The sequence below is a fragment of the Ranitomeya variabilis genome, chromosome 3 (genome assembly GCF_051348905.1).
Source record: "Ranitomeya variabilis isolate aRanVar5 chromosome 3, aRanVar5.hap1, whole genome shotgun sequence".
NCBI lineage: Eukaryota > Metazoa > Chordata > Amphibia > Anura > Dendrobatidae > Ranitomeya > Ranitomeya variabilis.
This window is the reverse complement of record NC_135234.1, coordinates 277,411,755-277,429,656: the sequence shown is the minus strand read 5'-3', so window position 1 is coordinate 277,429,656 and position 17,902 is coordinate 277,411,755. Positions and strand designations below refer to the sequence as shown.

The window sequence follows — 17,902 nt, the reverse complement described above, 5'->3', positions numbered from 1 at the left end:
TGCCCAAGAAGTTGAGAAAATGTTAGAGCTTGGAGTCATTGAGGAGTTGAGGAGTCCCGGAGTGGTTGGGCTAGTCCAATCGTGTTGGTGCCCAAGCCCGATGGGACTATTCGATTTTGTAATGATTTTCGGAAACTAAGTGAGGTATCGAAATTCGATGCCTACCCGATGCCGAGGGTTGATGAACTTATAGAGAGACTGGGTTCGGCTAGGTACATATCCACTATCGACTTAACAAAAGGTTATTGGCAGATTCCCCTCACGGATTCAGCCAAAGAAAAAACTGCCTTTGTCACACCCCAGGGACTGTTCCAGTACCGTGATATGCCATTTGGGTTGCATGGTGCAGCAGCCACCTTCCAACGTCTAATGGATATTGTCCTAAAACCCCATGTCCAGTATGCGTCCGCATACTTGGACGATATCATTGTCTTTAGTGATGACTGGGACACACATTTACCAAAAGTACAAGCTGTTTTAGACTTTGTAAAAAACTGCTGGGTTGACTGCCAATCCCAAGAAATGTACCTTGGGATTGGAAGAGGCTCGCTATCTGGGATATAGTATAGGGCGAGGAGTCGTAAAGCCACAGACCAATAAGGTGGACGCTATTCGGAATTGGCCACGACCGGTCACCAAAAAACAAGTTGGAGCTTTTTTAGGGATCGTCGGTTATTATAGGCGGTTCATCAAACATTTTGCCACCATCGCGGCCCCTCTCACAGATCTTACCAAGGGGTCAAAATCTATCACAATAAAGTGGAACGCAGAAGCAGAGGAGGCCTTTCGACATTTGAAAACGGTCCTCTGTGACCAACCAGTGTTGGTTGCCCCTGACTTTAAACGGGAGTTTATTGTCCAAACGGACGCCTCGGGTGTTGGCCTCGGTGCAGTGTTGTCACAGGAAGTGAATGACGAAGAATATATGAGAAAAAATCCGGCACTCAGAGTTTCATGCAATTATATTTATTTGATGCTCCCAAAAGTCGATTTGTAACGTTTCGGTCTATTTGACCTTCATCAGACTATAACAAAAAAAGAAAAAACGAGACAAAAGAACAATAAATCCCACATCCATACATATATACAGAAGGTCCATCAAACATAAGACAGACATAATGACTCTCATATGGCATAAATATAGTATGATTCATAATCTCATAACAGCGATGTGTACATAAGATCAAGTCATAACAGCGATGTGTACATAAGGTCAAATCATTTCACAAAATTATAGCTATTAATAATGATCAGTCACGAGCCCACTCAGAATATAACTTCATATAAGAAAATAAATGTCCAACATCAATTAATGTTTATGTTTCAAACTCAGTATTACATCATCCACCGTACATTTGAGGGACAGAGCCATTTATATTAAAGGAGATGCCATTCATATTTCTGAGTATAACAACATATCCCATGTTTTCTATATAATCCTGCCTTGAAAAACCCATATGGTAGGCAGAAACCAAACTAAATTGAAAAATAAATGCTTACCACTAACTGCAGTAATAGAAAAAGACCGACGAGAGGAACATGTGACTCCTTCAGGAGTTCTACAAAACGAAAGTGAAAGTACAATAAAGTCAGGAAAAATAAAAATAAAGTAAGAAACAAAATGTGAGTTCAAGTAAAAATCCCGATAGCTAATAAACAGGGGAAGCTTACCGCATATGAAAGAAGTGGTCCCGATACTGTTATCCGCAAAGAGCGGTGTGTGGAATGTCTGCATAGCACGCTGACATCGCGTCTATGCTCAAATAGCCCTTAACCCGGAAGTGACGTCAGTAAACAGTGACTGAAGCGCTTAGTGGAACGCAACCACAACAACGGCGCTACCGGAAATGCGTCACCGCAGTGTCTAAAGGTCAGAACTCCTCTGTGGAACGCTGTAATGGAACGCAATAGTAGGCGGTGCATCTCCCATTGAAGAAGAAAAGTCCCAGTCCACGGTGAAACAGAATATTCAACGCTGGAACGTGTAGATAAGGTGAATATAGTGTAAAACAAAAGAATCAATTGGCTGCCTAAAGAAATAAAAGAAAAACAAAAGAAATAATTAAACAGGAATAGATAAGCTAGTAAACACTAAATGACCCAAATAGAAATGACAACTACTTATATTGAACAGTATAAGATAAATAATATATTGTTCATCCTTGGATTAATGGGCTATGACCAACAGATGCAAAATATACAGACACTATATGGTATCTCTCCAAAGATCAGAAAACTCAAACAAGAAACAATTAAATGATACCCCAAACCTCATGACAGTCCCCAGGTCGCGAATTCAAAATCATCAATTGACCCTAATTATCATCCCGATAAAGAATGAGTTAATCTCTTCTCCCATATTCAGAAGAGACCCGTAAGGTTGAAGTCCCTATTAAGGCCCTTGGGTTCCAAACTTTGTAAAAAGTGGATCCAATAAGCCTCTCTTTCCAATAGTCTTTTATTTAAATTACCCCCTCTCCTATTCAGAGCAATCTGTTCCAAAACCAAAAAACGCAATTGCGCCACTGAATGTCCAGCCTCATGAATGTGATATGGAATTGGGAGATGGTGTTTCCCACAACGAATATCCGATTTGTGATGTGAGATCCGATCTTTAATCGCCTGTGATGTTTCTCCTACATAAATTTTACCGCACGGACATTTAATGGCGCTAAGGTGAGTCGGAATTTGTATACAAGAATGATTTATATCAGTCTCATTGTATATTATGGCGTAGGTACATCGACGATGTATTCTGTTTGTGGAGGGGTCCATGTGACAGCCTTCATAGGTTTCTTGACCAGATAAATTCAGTATGGCCTGAACTTTCCTTCACTTTAAATTTTGATACTACGGAAATTAATTTTCTAGATACAAAGGTGATTCAGAAGTCAGATGGTACACTAGTGGTGGATCTATACGTTAAGGAAACAGATCGGAACAATCTTTTACTCTATCAGAGTTGTCATCCAAAAGCGGTAAAAAAAATCGATCCCAATTTGAAAGGGTACGTAGGATCGTTAGTGATTCAACTTTATGTTCACAACGCCTGGGAGAGATGGAGAATAAATTTGTGCAAAGGGGTTATCCACGTGAGGTATTGCGCGAATGTCGCAATAATGTAAGTAGAGACAGGGGTATAAAAGCATCTGAGAGGATTCCCTTGGTTCATACATTTCATCCTTACATGTATAAGCTTCATGGTAAAATTCGTAAACACTGGCATATATTACAGGAGAGTTTCCCAGGAATACCAGAATTCCAAATTCCTTTTTTACCTTGTTTTAGAAGGCCGAGTAATCTAAAGAATAAAATTGTTAGAGCAGATATTGGTTCACCTTCTAACACTGCACGACAGACGTTTTTAAAAACACCGCGGAAGGGGACTTTTCCGTGCTTACAGTGTGCTCAGTGTGCTAATGTCTTAAAAGGTCCCAAAATATCACATCCATTGACAGGCACGGATATCCCTATCCGAGGATTTTTTACTTGTGATTCTAAACAAGTGGTATATGCCATTAAATGTCCGTGCAGTAAAATTTATGTAGGAGAAACATCACAGGTGATTAAAGATCGGATCTCACATCACAAATCGGATATTCGTTTGTGGGAAACACCATCTCCCAATTCCATATCACATTCATGAGGCTGGACATTCAGTGGCGCAATTGCGTTTTTTGGTTTTGGAACAGATTGCTCTGAATAGGAGAGGGGGTAATTTAAATAAAAGACTATTGGAAAGAGAGGCTTATTGGATCCACTTTTTACAAAGTTTGGAACCCAAGGGCCTTAATAGGGACTTCAACCTTACGGGTCTCTTCTGAATATGGGAGAAGAGATTAACTCATTCTTTATCGGGATGATAATTAGGGTCAATTGATGATTTTGAATTCGCGACCTGGGGACTGTCATGAGGTTTGGGGTATCATTTAATTGTTTCTTGTTTGAGTTTTCTGAACTTTGGAGAGATACCATATAGTGTCTGTATATTTTGCATCTGTTGGTCATAGCCCATTAATCCAAGGATGAACAATATATTATTTATCTTATACTGTTCAATATAAGTAGTTGTCATTTCTATTTGGGTCATTTAGTGTTTACTAGCTTATCTATTCCTGTTTAATTATTTCTTTTGTTTTTCTTTTATTTCTTTAGGCAGCCAATTGATTCTTTTGTTTTACACTATATTCACCTTATCTACACGTTCCAGCGTTGAATATTCTGTTTCACCGTGGACTGGGACTTTTCTTCTTCAATGGGAGATGCACCGCCTACTATTGCGTTCCATTACAGCGTTCCACAGAGGAGTTCTGACCTTTAGACACTGCGGTGACGCATTTCCGGTAGCGCCGTTGTTGTGGTTGCGTTCCACTAAGCGCTTCAGTCATTGTTTACTGACGTCACTTCCGGGTTAAGGGCTATTTGAGCATAGACGCGATGTCAGCGTGCTATGCAGACATTCCACACACCGCTCTTTGCGGATAACAGTATCGGGACCACTTCTTTCATATGCGGTAAGCTTCCCCTGTTTATTAGCTATCGGGATTTTTACTTGAACTCACATTTTGTTTCTTACTTTATTTTTATTTTTCCTGACGTTATTGTACTTTCACTTTCGTTTTGTAGAACTCCTGAAGGAGTCACATGTTCCTCTCGTCGGTCTTTTTCTATTACTGCAGTTAGTGGTAAGCATTTATTTTTCAATTTAGTTTGGTTTCTGCCTACCATATGGGTTTTTCAAGGCAGGATTATATAGAAAACATGGGATATGTTGTTATACTCAGAAATATGAATGGCATCTCTCTTAATATAAATGGCTCTGTCCCTCAAATGTACGGTGGATGATGTAATACTGAGTTGGAAACATAAACATTAATTGATGTTGGACATTTATTTTCTTATATGAAGTTATATTCTGAGTGGGCTCGTGACTGATCATTATTAATAGCTATAATTTTGTGAAATGATTTGACCTTATGTACACATCGCTGTTATGACTTGATCTTATGTACACATCGCTGTTATGAGATTATGAATCATACTATATTTATGCCATATGAGAGTCATTATGTCTGTCTTATGTTTGATGGACCTTCTGTATATATGTATGGATGTGGGATTTATTGTTCTTTTGTCTCGTTTTTTCTTTTTTTGTTATAGTCTGATGAAGGTCAAATAGACCGAAACGTTACAAATCGACTTTTGGGAGCATCAAATAAATATAATTGCATGAAACTCTAAGTGCCGGACTTTTTCTCATATATTAGTTATAGGGGTTGGCATCCCTTCTCTGAGCACCAGATATACTTTCACATAAGGAGTGCCGTGACAGACTATTTAAATGTGAATGGCGAAGAACACCCAGTGGGCTATCTAAGGAGAAAGCTTACGAAGGCAGAAAAGAATTACAGTGTGGTTGAGCGGGAAGCCCTGGCTGTAAAATGGGCCCTATACATCTTACACTATTATTTGCTAGGTCGCCAATTTAGGCTAGTGACGGACCATTCACCCCTAACGAGGATGGCCAGGGCAAAAGAGGGCAATGCGAGGGTGACACGCTGGTTCTTAGCATTGCAACCTTTTAAATTTTCCGTTGAGCACAGGGCAGGCGCAGCACACGGGAATGCAGATGCGTTGTCTAGAACGCACTGCTTAGTGACTCATCATGTCCGACCCTACGGGCTCGAACAGAGGAAGGGGGTGTGTGAGGTACCAAGGGGAGAAGTACTAGAAAACAGATACGTTTCTCCCAGTTTCATTTCATATGTCTCCCAGTATTGATTGTGAAGCTGTTTATTTCACTGTAATCCAGTCCTGGTTTCTTTAGTGATCAGCGTGGAAAGGACTGGTGCTTCCCCTCCACAGATGCAGTCCAGGTTTTGGTCTCCTGACTGCTTCAGCTGATAATCAGGAGCTACTGGGATCTCACTCTCTCATCTGCTGGTCTGGGAAGCTGACACAGTAAGGCTGCATAAACTTCTCTGTTATTGTGTAGGTTTATTTTGTAGTTAGAAACTTATTGTTAGTTAGTGGCCAGACGGCTTTAGACATTTTATTTCATGTTTGGCACGTGTAACATTGTACGACAAGTGTGTACAATAAATACCTGGTGCATACCTGTGTGGAACTCGGTAGCCTGATATTGTCCGTTGTGACTCCATAGCCACCTGCTTGGGCCAAAGCAAAGATCCCTGCTGAGCTATATTCCCACTATATATATATATATATATATATATATATATATATATATATATATATATATATATATATATATATATATATATATATATATAATATATATTTAATACAGCGCTAGATAGCTTATAAGCCGGTAATTCATTTGCCGGCTTTTGCTATCTCCTTATCAAACCCGACAGTATTTGAGACATGGTTTACATACAGTAAACCATTTCATATCCCTTAGTTTTTTTTACATATTCCTCACTACTAATGTTAGAAGTGCCTGTGTGCAAAATTTTGGGGCTCTAGGTGTTAAAACAAAGGGATAAATCATGGAAAAAACTGACGTGGGCTCCCGCACAATTTTCTTCGCCAGAGGGAAAGCGAGTGACTGAGGGCAGATATTAATAGCCTAGAGAGGGACCATGGTTGTTGCCCACCGCCCCCCCCCTGGCTAAAAACATCGGCCCCCAGCCACCATAGAAAAGGTGCATCTGTAAGATGTGCCTATTTTGGCAATTAGCTACTCTCTTCCCACTTCCCTGTAGTGGTGGGATATGGAGTTAATATGGGTTAATGTCACCTTGCTAATGTAAGGTGACATTAAGCTGGTTAATAATGGAGAGATGTCAATAAGACACCTATTCATTTTTAATCCAGTAGTAGTAAAGGGTTAATAATACACACACACATTATGAATAAAGTATTTTAATGAAATAAATACACACGTGGGGTTTTAAAATCTTTATTGTATGCTTAATCCACCTGAAGTCCCTCGTTCTGTAAAAGAAAAGCAAAAAAAAAAAGCAACAATATCCCATACTACTCCAGCGCTCAGTCTCACGTCCCACACTGTAAATCCATCTGAAGGGGTTAAATAAATTTACAACCAGGAGCCTGCTAATGCAGCTGTAGCTCCTGGCTGTAAAAACTGGGCAATGAATGGAATGCAGGGGAACGTAGCTTTGTAGACTTGCGGTGATGCGCCCCCTGGTGGCAGAAACTCATATGAACTCTAGCTTGGGAAAATATTCAGAAAAGTTCCCACTGGTGCTCATTTCTTGCAAGTCACACTGAGGGTCTGTGTGCAATCTGTATTTTTCTCACCCCCATAGACTTTCATTGGTTGATTTTTTGCGCAATACGCTGACAAACGCAGCATGCAGCGATTTTCTCAGCCCGTAATATACGGCTGTGAAATACACGGCAGATAGGAGCTGCCCCATAGAGAAACATTGGTCCGTGTGTAATGCGTTGTTTTTGCGCCTCTCATACGTCCGTAAAACTCTCTAGTGTGACGCCGGCCTAATAGGAATCAGTAGTTTACCATATTTTGCAGTTTATAAAATGCTCCGGATTATAAGACGCAACCCAAATTTTGAGGAGAAAAATAGGAATAAAACTTTTTTTAATAAAATGTTGGTGCCTCTTATAATCCATGTGTCTTAATTACTTACCGGGGGGTGGTGGCTGAGGTGAAGCGGGGTCCCAGGGTCGCTGCTGGATCGTTGCTGCAGGTCGGCATGAGAGGGTGTTCGGATATGCGGTGCGCCACTGCGGGTGTACGGTGCTGCAGGGGCTCTGCCGACATTTTGTGGAAGCCCAGAACCCCTGCAGTTTATTTATTTATTTTTACTTATTTATATAGTGCTATTAATTCCACAGCACTTTACAGACATTGGTGGTACTGTCCCCAATAGGGCTCACAATCTAGATTCCCTGTCTTTGGAATGTGGGAAGAAACCGGAGTACCCGGAGAAAATCCATGCAAATACGGGGAGAACATAGAAACTCCTTGCAGATGTTGTCCTTAGTGGAATTTGAACCCAGGAGCCCAGCGCTGTAAAGCTGCAGTGCTAACCACTGAGCCACCATGCCTCCCCAGTTGCATGGCATGGTTTCCTATGTGATGGACTCCTGGGAAAATGGCTGCCGGGGGCGGCGCATGCGCTGATATCTCGGCACCAAGATCTCGGGAGATGAGTTCTCAGCGCTGAAATCTAATCTCCCGAGATCGTGGTGCTGAGATCTCCATCTGCTCATGCACCGCCCCTGGCAGCCATTTTCCCGGAGCCCACCCTATAGGAAACCATGCAACTGCGGGGGGGGGGTCTCTGGCCTATCACAAAATGTCAGCAGAGACCCCACAATACCGTACACCCGCAGCACCGAACACCTGCAGTTGGGCACCGCACATGCGATCACCCCTTCATCCCAGCCTGCGGCCTGCAGAGAATGTGGACCCTGCTGCACCGCGGCTGGTAAGGTATATCTGCATTATGAGATGCACCCCCATTTTCCCCCCAAATTTTTTTGGGAAAAAAGTGCATCTTATGATACAAAAAATATGGTATGTTTAATGCCTGTGTCTTACATTAGGGTCTGTTCACACTCTTTACTGCACCCGGTGCGTTCTGCCTGAATCCTATATTGAACCATAGATTGCAATGACAGGAATGGAGTTCAAATGAATTCCACAGGTGATATTTTTTTTTTCTGTACGTGTCCGTGTGTTCCATCAGCCACAGAAAAGTGGACACTTTTTGACAAAAAAACACAAACAGACTCTGAAGGTAGGTGCACACGATAAGTAATTGCTGCGGGTTGGACGCTGTGTACTTGTGCAGTGTCCAGATGTTACAGCATAGTGGATGGGATCGCAAGAAATCCCATGTCCACTAGGAGTCCATAGACGCCTACGGCTCACCTGCAGAGACGGACATGCGGCTCATCTTTCCAGACTGCAGAATGTCTATTTATCTTGCTGAGAGAAATGTCACCCGTACAATGTATTGGGCACGGTGAATCTGCGCTATTCAGTGGTCACATGTGGAGTCACCTGCGTTCAATAGCCGGCATCGGACATGAGCTGCATCCAAAGCGTTGCCAATTCCTGATCGTGTGCACCTGGCCTAAGAAAATAATCAGTCAATTTCGGAAAAAAACAAATTCCTTTGACCTCTGCTTGTGTCAGTGCAGTCTGTGGCCCCGTCGAGGATTTATATGAATCCTATCTTAGGGGATTCAGGCAGAGCCCCCGGACGCACAGCAGAAGTGCAGTGTGAACAGGGCCTAATGTACTATTGTGTGGTCTAGTGCAGTCTACTATACTATTCCGCGTTGTCCCAGTACAGCAGCCAGACACCGACATCGGCCAGGAGACACTTTTTTTTTTATAAACCTGTTGCTGTCGTCTTTCAGCGTTTCTTTCCCTATTCAAATGAAGGGGACACAAAAATGCAAGTGAAAAGGCTGCACAAATGCTGAATATTTCCTGCCAACACTGCAGATCAATCCGCAGCAAAAATGGTGGGTGTGAACTGACACAACAGGGGTTTTCTGAGAATGTAAAAATAATTCGCATGAAATGATGAATCCCCCGTGGCACCAGCACTGATGCTTCGGGGGTCTCCGCTAGTCTTATCACTGGGCTGCAGGGGTCTTGTCGCTCCGGGGGTCTCTGCCAGTCTTAGCACAGGGCTGCAGGGGTCTTTTGGCTCCGAGAGTCTCCGCTAGTCTCAGCACTGGGCCGCAATGGTCTTGTGGCTCTGGGGGTCTCTGCCAGTCTCAGCACTGGGCTGCAGGGGTCTTGTGGCTCCAATAGTCTCCGCTAGTCTCAGCACTGGGCTGCAGTGGTCTTGTGGCTCAGGGGGTCTTTGCCAGTCTAAGCACTGGGCTGCAGGGGTCTTGTGGCTCTGGGAGTCTCTGCCAGTCTTAGCACTGGGCCGCAGTGGTCTTGTGGCCCCGGGGGTCTCGGCCAGTCTCAGCACTGGGCTGCAAGGGTCTTGTGGCTCCGGGGGTCTCTGCCAGTCTTAGCACTGGGCCGCAGTGGTCTTGTGGCTCCGGGGTCTCCGCTAGTCTGAGCACTGGGCTGCAGGGGTCTTGTGGCTCCGGGGGTCTCTGCCAGTCTTGGCACTGGGCTGCAGGGGTCTTGTGGCTCCGGGGGTCTCTGCCAGTCTCAGCACTGGGCTTCAGGGGTCTTGTGGCTCCGGGGGTGTCTGCCAGTCTTAGCACTGGGCTGCAGGGGGTCTTGTGGCTTCACCTTATATTATAGCTGCAAAGTGAATAATAACCATCAGGGACACCGAACCATTGGCCTAGGAGCAACAGGGGATTTAGCGGAGTAGTTTAGGGGACATGTAGGACTTTTTAAAATCTCTTTTTATTCTGCTGTTTGTGAGGTAGGATGTAGAAAAAGACGGCAATTCTGCTAATGTTTTGTATTATGTGACTGTACGACCCCCGTCACATGACCGATCATGTTTTTCACATATGTCACGTGTGCCCTATTTGACCTATGGTGCTGCACTCATGTCCATGTTTTTCCAGCAGCACAGATGACAAGGGCCAATGCAAGTCTATGAGTCCTTGTAAACATGCCGTCCGTGTGCTGTCCATATGCCATCCGTGTTCAACTTGGAAAGTATATGAGAAGCTTTGTAATTTCATTTCCAGTATCCATACCAGAAAAACACAGATGGCACATGGATGGCACACTGGTGACACCAATATTGGCGTAACATGTACCGTATGTGTTTTATATGGACATGGGGGCCCCACTTTAAATTTTGCCTAGGGCTCCAATTTGTCTAAAGCCGGCCCTGCTTACACGATTACCTCCTATGGAAGCAGTAATGGTATACTTAATTTTTCACACATTCCTTCTGCATTCTTGCCTAGTTTTTGTTAAGTAAATAAGGACACAATGCAATTTGTCATGTAAAGTTGTTGTTCATTCAAGGTTGTATTTACCTAAATTTAAGATCATCTGAGGACCAGATTTATTTTATTATTTTCTATTCAAAGTGTTTTCCTTAGTTTTTCTGTATTACGCGTTATTTAATGTTTTTATTTAATTCTTTGTAACAGTTGGTCTCACCTTGATATTTTTTTTTAGATTTTTGGAATCCTTAAAGCACCTTTTAAAGACAAAGGTGTTGATGGTCCTTTACTTAGGCTTGAAGAGCTATCTGACCAAAAAAATGCTCCATACCAGTATATGTTCAGACTGTGTTATCGAGTTCTCCGTCACTCTCAGGATGATTATAGAAAGAACCAGGTAATGCAGCTGGTTGTCTTATTCAAACGTCTTAATATTGACATCGTAAAACTGTATTTCATCCTTCAAGCCATTTTATGCACATATCCATACTGAGCATGTCACTTTGTGTTCCATGATGGACATGCTCATTTTGTTGTTCGCAATCAGATACAGGAGAATGAAGGATTTCCAGAGCTTCTACTGAAACTGTAAAGATTGGTGTTGTCTTCAATCCCAGCAGGTTAACCCTTGATATTCCACTGTCAGTAGTGACAGAGGCACATGAGGAGTTTGGTAATAGGAAAGCGTTCCCTCTCTCAGCCCAATTGGCACCCCTGTAGCAAGATCATGGCATGTTGATGAGTTGATATGGCAACTGGAGGCATGTCATACACTATAGCACATCAGATCCCACCAGACCATCACATAGTATATGCCGAAACTCTGCAGTATATATCACACATGATACACTGAGACTCTGCTGTAAACATCATAGGATGCATTGAGACGGCTGTCTAGATCACAAAGAATAAACTGAGGGTCTGCTGTATACAGAACATAGCATAAACTGAGATTTTGCTATATACATCACATTGTGTATACTGAGACTCTGATACATAACATAGGACACACTGAGATTGCTGAATAGATTACATAGAATAAAATAAGTTTCTGCTGTATACATCACATAGGATACAATGAGACTAATGTTTACATCACATAGGATACACTGAGACTTTGTTGCATGTATTAGATAGGAAACACTGAGACTGCTGTATACATCACATAGGATATACTGAGACTCCGGTGTAGATTACATAGAAGACATTGAGACGTTGTTGCACACATCAGAAAGGATAAACTAAGACTGCTATATACATCATATAACATACACCGAGGCTCTGCTGTGTACATCACATATCATACATTGAGACTTTCATGTATAAACAACATACAGTATAAGACGCTAATACATACATCATACGTGATACACTATGACTCTATTATATACACCACATTGGATACACTAGGACTCTGTTGTATACATCACATAGGATATAATGAAACTCTGCTGAATATACATAACATTGGATACACTGAGACTCTGCTGTATATATCTTATAGCATATGCTTAGATTCTGCTGCATACATCTCATAGGATACAATGGGACTCTGCCAAACTCATTACATATGATACACTTAGACTGTCCTGTATACATAACATATGACATAACATGACATGACATAACATAAAACTGCTGTATGTAAACACCACACTTCATACACTAAGGCTATGTGCACATGTTTTTTCTATGTGGAATTGCACCAAATCCGCAAAGGGTAGCTCAAGCAATGTTAATCAATGGGAATCCAGAATTGGTGTGCACATTCTGCTGAAAATTCCGCACTGATTCACAACATTTTATTTTCTGCAGCATGTCAAATCTTTTTGCGGATCTGCAGCGTTTCTGTACCCATTGACTTACACCGAGTCAGTCAAATCCGCAGCAAAACCGCAGGTGTAAAAAGGTTTGCAGATTTGTATGCCAAAAACGTTGCAGAAAAGAAGGAGGAAGAGTGTGTGGGCGGAGACTGTGTGAGCGGAGAATATGTGCGTGTCTGTGTCAGTCTGCAGGTGTGTGCATACGGTTGTCAGCGGGTGTCTGCAGGTATGTATAGCCAGGCATTGTCTGATGGGACTACTACTCCCATCCAGCTATGACAGCATAAGCCGATGATGGGACAGTAGTCCCATCATCCGGCGACTGTGTTCAATTGTAAAAAATAAAAAAAAAACATTCAAACTCGCCTAATCCCCAATGCCCTCATTCTCCTGCAACAAAAATTAAATAAACTACCATATACTCCCTGTCCGCCGTAGTCCATTTAATAACGAGTATCCCATTACGATCTCACGTGTAGATGTGACTGCTCTGCTCGACCTCCGGTGATACACTGACAGGAGGTAATCCTCCCGTAGTGTATCACTGTGCCACCGTGAGATTTCACCAGAGTTTGTGCTGTCACTTGCTGCACCGCTGCGTGAAAAATTTCTCATGCAGCGATGCCGTAAGTGAGAGGACGAACTCCAGTGAATTCTGTGATGCTCTGCAGGAGCGATTATATCCTGTCAGTGTATCACCGGAGGCTGGGTCGAGCAGTCACATCTCCCGATATTATAAAAAAACTTGGCACGCCCAACATGGATGAGGTGAAAATTTTATAAAGTTCAGTACATACAGTAACAGACGTTTCGGTCTAATTCAACCTTCATCAATGTACCTCATTTTCCTGCTGCAAAAAACAGTCCTCAGAGTTGTGGAACATTACCTGAGCAGAAGGAATCACCTGTTTTTCCAGGATAACCTGTATGCGGCTTGATTCATACGTCCGCCGCAAAGATTAACCTGCACAATTCCTGCCTTGCTGAAGCATCCCCAGATCAACACCTGGTCGTCTAATGGTTAGACCTGGAGAGGCGTACAAGCCACAGAGCACCCACTCTGAAATTTGGTGGAGGATCGTTGATGATCTGGGAATGCTTCAGCAAGGTTGGAATTGGGCAGGTTGTTCTTTGCGAAGGATGTATGAATCAAGCTGCATACAAGGTTATCCTGGAAAACCAGTTGATTCCTTTTGCTCAGGCAATGTTCCCCCCACTCTGAGAACTAGTTTTTGCAGCAGAACAATGCCACCACCACCTCAAATCCCTGTCATGGCCTGCCCAATCTGCAGACCTGAACCCCACTGAAAATCTCTGGAATGTAATCAAGAGGAAGATGGATAGTCACAAATAGAGATGAGCCACCTCCCTAGTGTTCGGGTTCGGTTCATTGAACAGGGACGTGTTCGACAAACTGTTCGTCGAACGTTCGATGAACACCGTCGAATCCCATTGAAACCAATGGCAGGCAAACACAAACACATGGAAAACACATGGAAAACACATGGAAAACACATGGAAAACACATGGAAAACACATGGAAAACACATGGAAAACACATGGAAAACACATGGAAAACACATGGAAAACACATGGAAAACACATAGAAAACACCTTAAAAGGTGTCCAAAAGCTGACAAACTGCTCAGAAGACACAACAAACACATGGAAAAGTCACAACTACATATAGTCATGCGAAAAGAAAAGAGGTGGAGGAGTAAAAAGAGGAGGAGACACAGATATAGGCATGTCATGCCCTTCTATAATCAAGAAAGGCTGGAGTAAAAATCTAAACTCACTCTACCAACACCCAGACGTCTTGACAAAAAAAAAATAAAAAAATAAATATCTTTAGGTAGAATGGCGGCGGGTCCATTCAGAACACTTTCCTTAGAAGACGTAGTGGTACCCCCGTTGGGAGTTGTGCCAAAAAATGAACCCAATACATTCAGACTAATCCACCATTTGTCATATCCAAGGGGCAGGTCAGTAAACGACAACATCGACGCGGAACCAAGTACAGTACTATGTACTGTACCTCCTTTGATGAGGCAATCAGGCGGGTCCAGAGGTTGGTAAGGGGCACCCTAATGGCCAAAACAGACATTGAGGGGGCGTTCCGGTTACTACCTGTGCCTCCGAATAGTGTCCTCCCATTGGGCTGCTTCTGTGAAGGAGCATACTACATAGATTGCTGTTTGCCCATGGGTTGCTCCATATCCTGCTCACTATTTGAGGCATTTAGTTGCTTCCTCGAATGTGTCGTCATGGACGTTTGTAAGGCGGCACATATTATCCATTACCTCGACGACTTCTTATGCCTGGGCCCAAAAGATTCGCCACAGTGTGAAAACACGTGCTAGTCCACCTGTGAGAAGGAGAGAGCTAGAGGGAGAGTGGACACCCCAGAGCCGAGGGGTTAGATTGAGAAAGAAAGAAGGCGGTGTAGCTTGCTTCATGGGTGGTGTACTGTGCTGAGTAGCACAAAATGCTATTAGGTACAAAACAATTTCCTGGGCTAGATGCAGTTAAAAATTAGTAATTAGATCAACAGGCGGTGTAGCTTGCTTCATGGGTGGGGTACACTGCTGAGTAGCACCAAATTCTACTATGCCCAAAAGGATTTCCTGGGCCAGATGCCGTTAAAAATAGTACTTAGGTAAACAGGCGGTGTAGCTTGCTTCATGGGTGAGGTACGCTGCCGAGTAGCACTAAATTCTACTAGGCCCAAAAGGATTTCCCGGGCTAGATGCCGTTACAAAATAGTAGTTAGGTAAACGGGCGGTGTAGCTTGCTTCATGGGTGGGGTACGCTGCTGAATAGCACTAAATTCTACTAGGCCCAAAAGGATTTCCTGGGCCAGATGCCGTTAAAAATAGTACTTAGGTAAACAGGCGGTGGGTGGCTGGGCTACTCTGCTGACTATGTAAACACAAGGAATACAGAGCAGGCAGAAAAATTGTAACCATAAGACCATGGTGGAGATAAACAGGTTAACAAAATATGAATAACAACCTGCTAGCTATGGATATAGTAGGACAACACCATGCTGAAACAGCAAAGAACAACTAATAGGAAAGAATGGTGCAAGACATCCAAGTAATACAAAGATATAAACTTTATTAAATAGATTTACAAATAAAACAAGGAAGACTGACAGTAGTGGGTAAAATGGCCAATAGCCACCGTAAACTGCATGGAGACACAAGAACGTTCCTCATATATAGCAATGCATAATATGCAAAGACGGGGATTATCCCATATAGTAATAGGATCTACTTACAGCATATAGATAGAACAATGTTGACTAAAGTAAACAATCACAGCGTGTAGATGCATAGTTAATAGCATAGGTAACATACCCAGGATGTAACCAAGGAGAGGAAACGGCTCCAGCTCACCCCAACGTGCGTTTCGGAGATCCTTCTTCAGGGGGCGTGCCATGACACAGAAAGACTTGTTTAAATAGAAGCCGCAGGACCAGTAGGCCAATCATATATGTGCTATACTAGCGGTAACCGCCACACAACGCCGGGAAGCACGGGCCCATGCACACCAGCGTGAGACGGCGTACCGGAAGTAGGGCGGGACTGACATGCGCAAAACCAGAAATAGGCGTACGGCCATATTTAAACAGGGCAAAATGCCAGGACTACATATCGTACAATATAAAAGGGCATCACAGATGTCACAAACGTGGACAAGATGTAAATGGTACTTATACCTAAGACCGGGCATATGTATAAATAAACAAAAATGAAAATATCCGCATATCTAAGATGCAGCTGTTAAGAAGACATACAAAAATATTAAATAAAGCAAAAAACATATAGCACATCCAGATAGATGCCCAGAACTATCATGTCAAAATATATTGAAAGTCAGCAACTATATATAGTGATGTAACTACGACGGCTACATATAAATACCCAACATACATTTACAAAATAACACCACGAAAAACCAAGGTGACATATCAACTAATATAAAAATAAATAATGAAAGAACAAATATACACATACATAATAACAAAATATCATGCAAATAATGAGCTCAAAATATATCAAAATGATGTTCATCTTGGTTCACTCAGATGGCAGAGATAGCGGGTATAACCAATATACAGATGTCAAGGCAGAACGATGGTCTAGAGCTAAAAAATAAAGTATTAAAAATGCAATAACAATAAAAAAACACATAAAATACAATCCCGATGCACAAAGTAATCAATGTTGCTCAGCAATACTCGGGCTATAGGAATGCCGCAAAGGAGAGACAGTCATTAAGGCCATGGGGGTGTACCGTGTTCAACTGCCAGATCCATCTCGCCTCTAGCCTACTCAATTTCTTTGTTAGTTCACCACCACGTACGTTTATTTTGATGATGTCAATCCCCCGCACCCTCAAGAGCGTGTCAACACAATTGTGAAACCTCTTGAAGTGGCGGGGGATCGTCTTGAGCGAGGCTGTGTCCTCGTGGCCCGCTGCCGCCTGAATGCCCAGGACATGAGGGTGATTCTCTAATGGTTTCGGCGGATGTAGAGTCCCTGTATACCAACATTCGACATAGGGATGGATTGGAGGCGGTGAGGTTCTTCCTCGCGTCCTCTTCCCTATCGGCAGGGATTCGTGCCTTTCTGCTGGAACTATTGGAGTTCACCCTCACCCACAATTTCTTTGTCTTTAAGGGGTGCTTCTACCTACAGCTCCAGGGGACCGCCATGGGGGCGGCTTTTGCGCCGTCCTATGCGGGTCTCTTCCTGGGGCTGTGGGAGAGGGACTTCTTCCTGTCTGATGAATTGGGGTCTATGGAGCGTGTCCCGTTATGGACACGCTACATTGACAATATCTTTTTCATCTGGCAGGGCACTCCTGTCGACCTTGCACAGCTTATTGCGACTTTGAACAGCAATGATCGTAATATCCATCTTACATTTTGTCATAGTGGGTCAGTATTGGATTTCCTGGATGTTACTATAAAGAGGGACCCCTCGGGTATTCTGCATACTGACATTTTCAGAAAAGCTACAACTACTAATACATTGCTCCATGCCACGTCTGGTCATCCGCGACACATGATTGCATCTGTTCCCATTGGTCAGTTCCTCCGAATCCGTAGGATATGCTCTTCTGATTTTGAGCATAGGGCAGAGGAACTGAAGGAACGTTTCCTTTCTAGGGGATATAGTCGTCGGATGATCAAGCGTTCATATCATAGGGCTAAACATTCCTCTCGC

At 43.0% G+C, this 17,902-nt stretch overlaps 1 protein-coding gene across 2 annotated transcripts in view; it reads left to right on the top strand.

The window, feature by feature from the left end:
• The window catches only part of ITPR3 (inositol 1,4,5-trisphosphate receptor type 3), an 825,364-nt gene that overhangs the window by 320,052 nt on the left and 487,410 nt on the right, over positions 1-17,902 (top strand). For both annotated transcript variants that reach the window (XM_077295501.1, XM_077295502.1), the window contains one exon: positions 11,078-11,239. In XM_077295501.1, the coding sequence (XP_077151616.1) occupies positions 11,078-11,239 (162 nt within the window). The remainder of the gene's footprint in view (positions 1-11,077; positions 11,240-17,902) is intronic.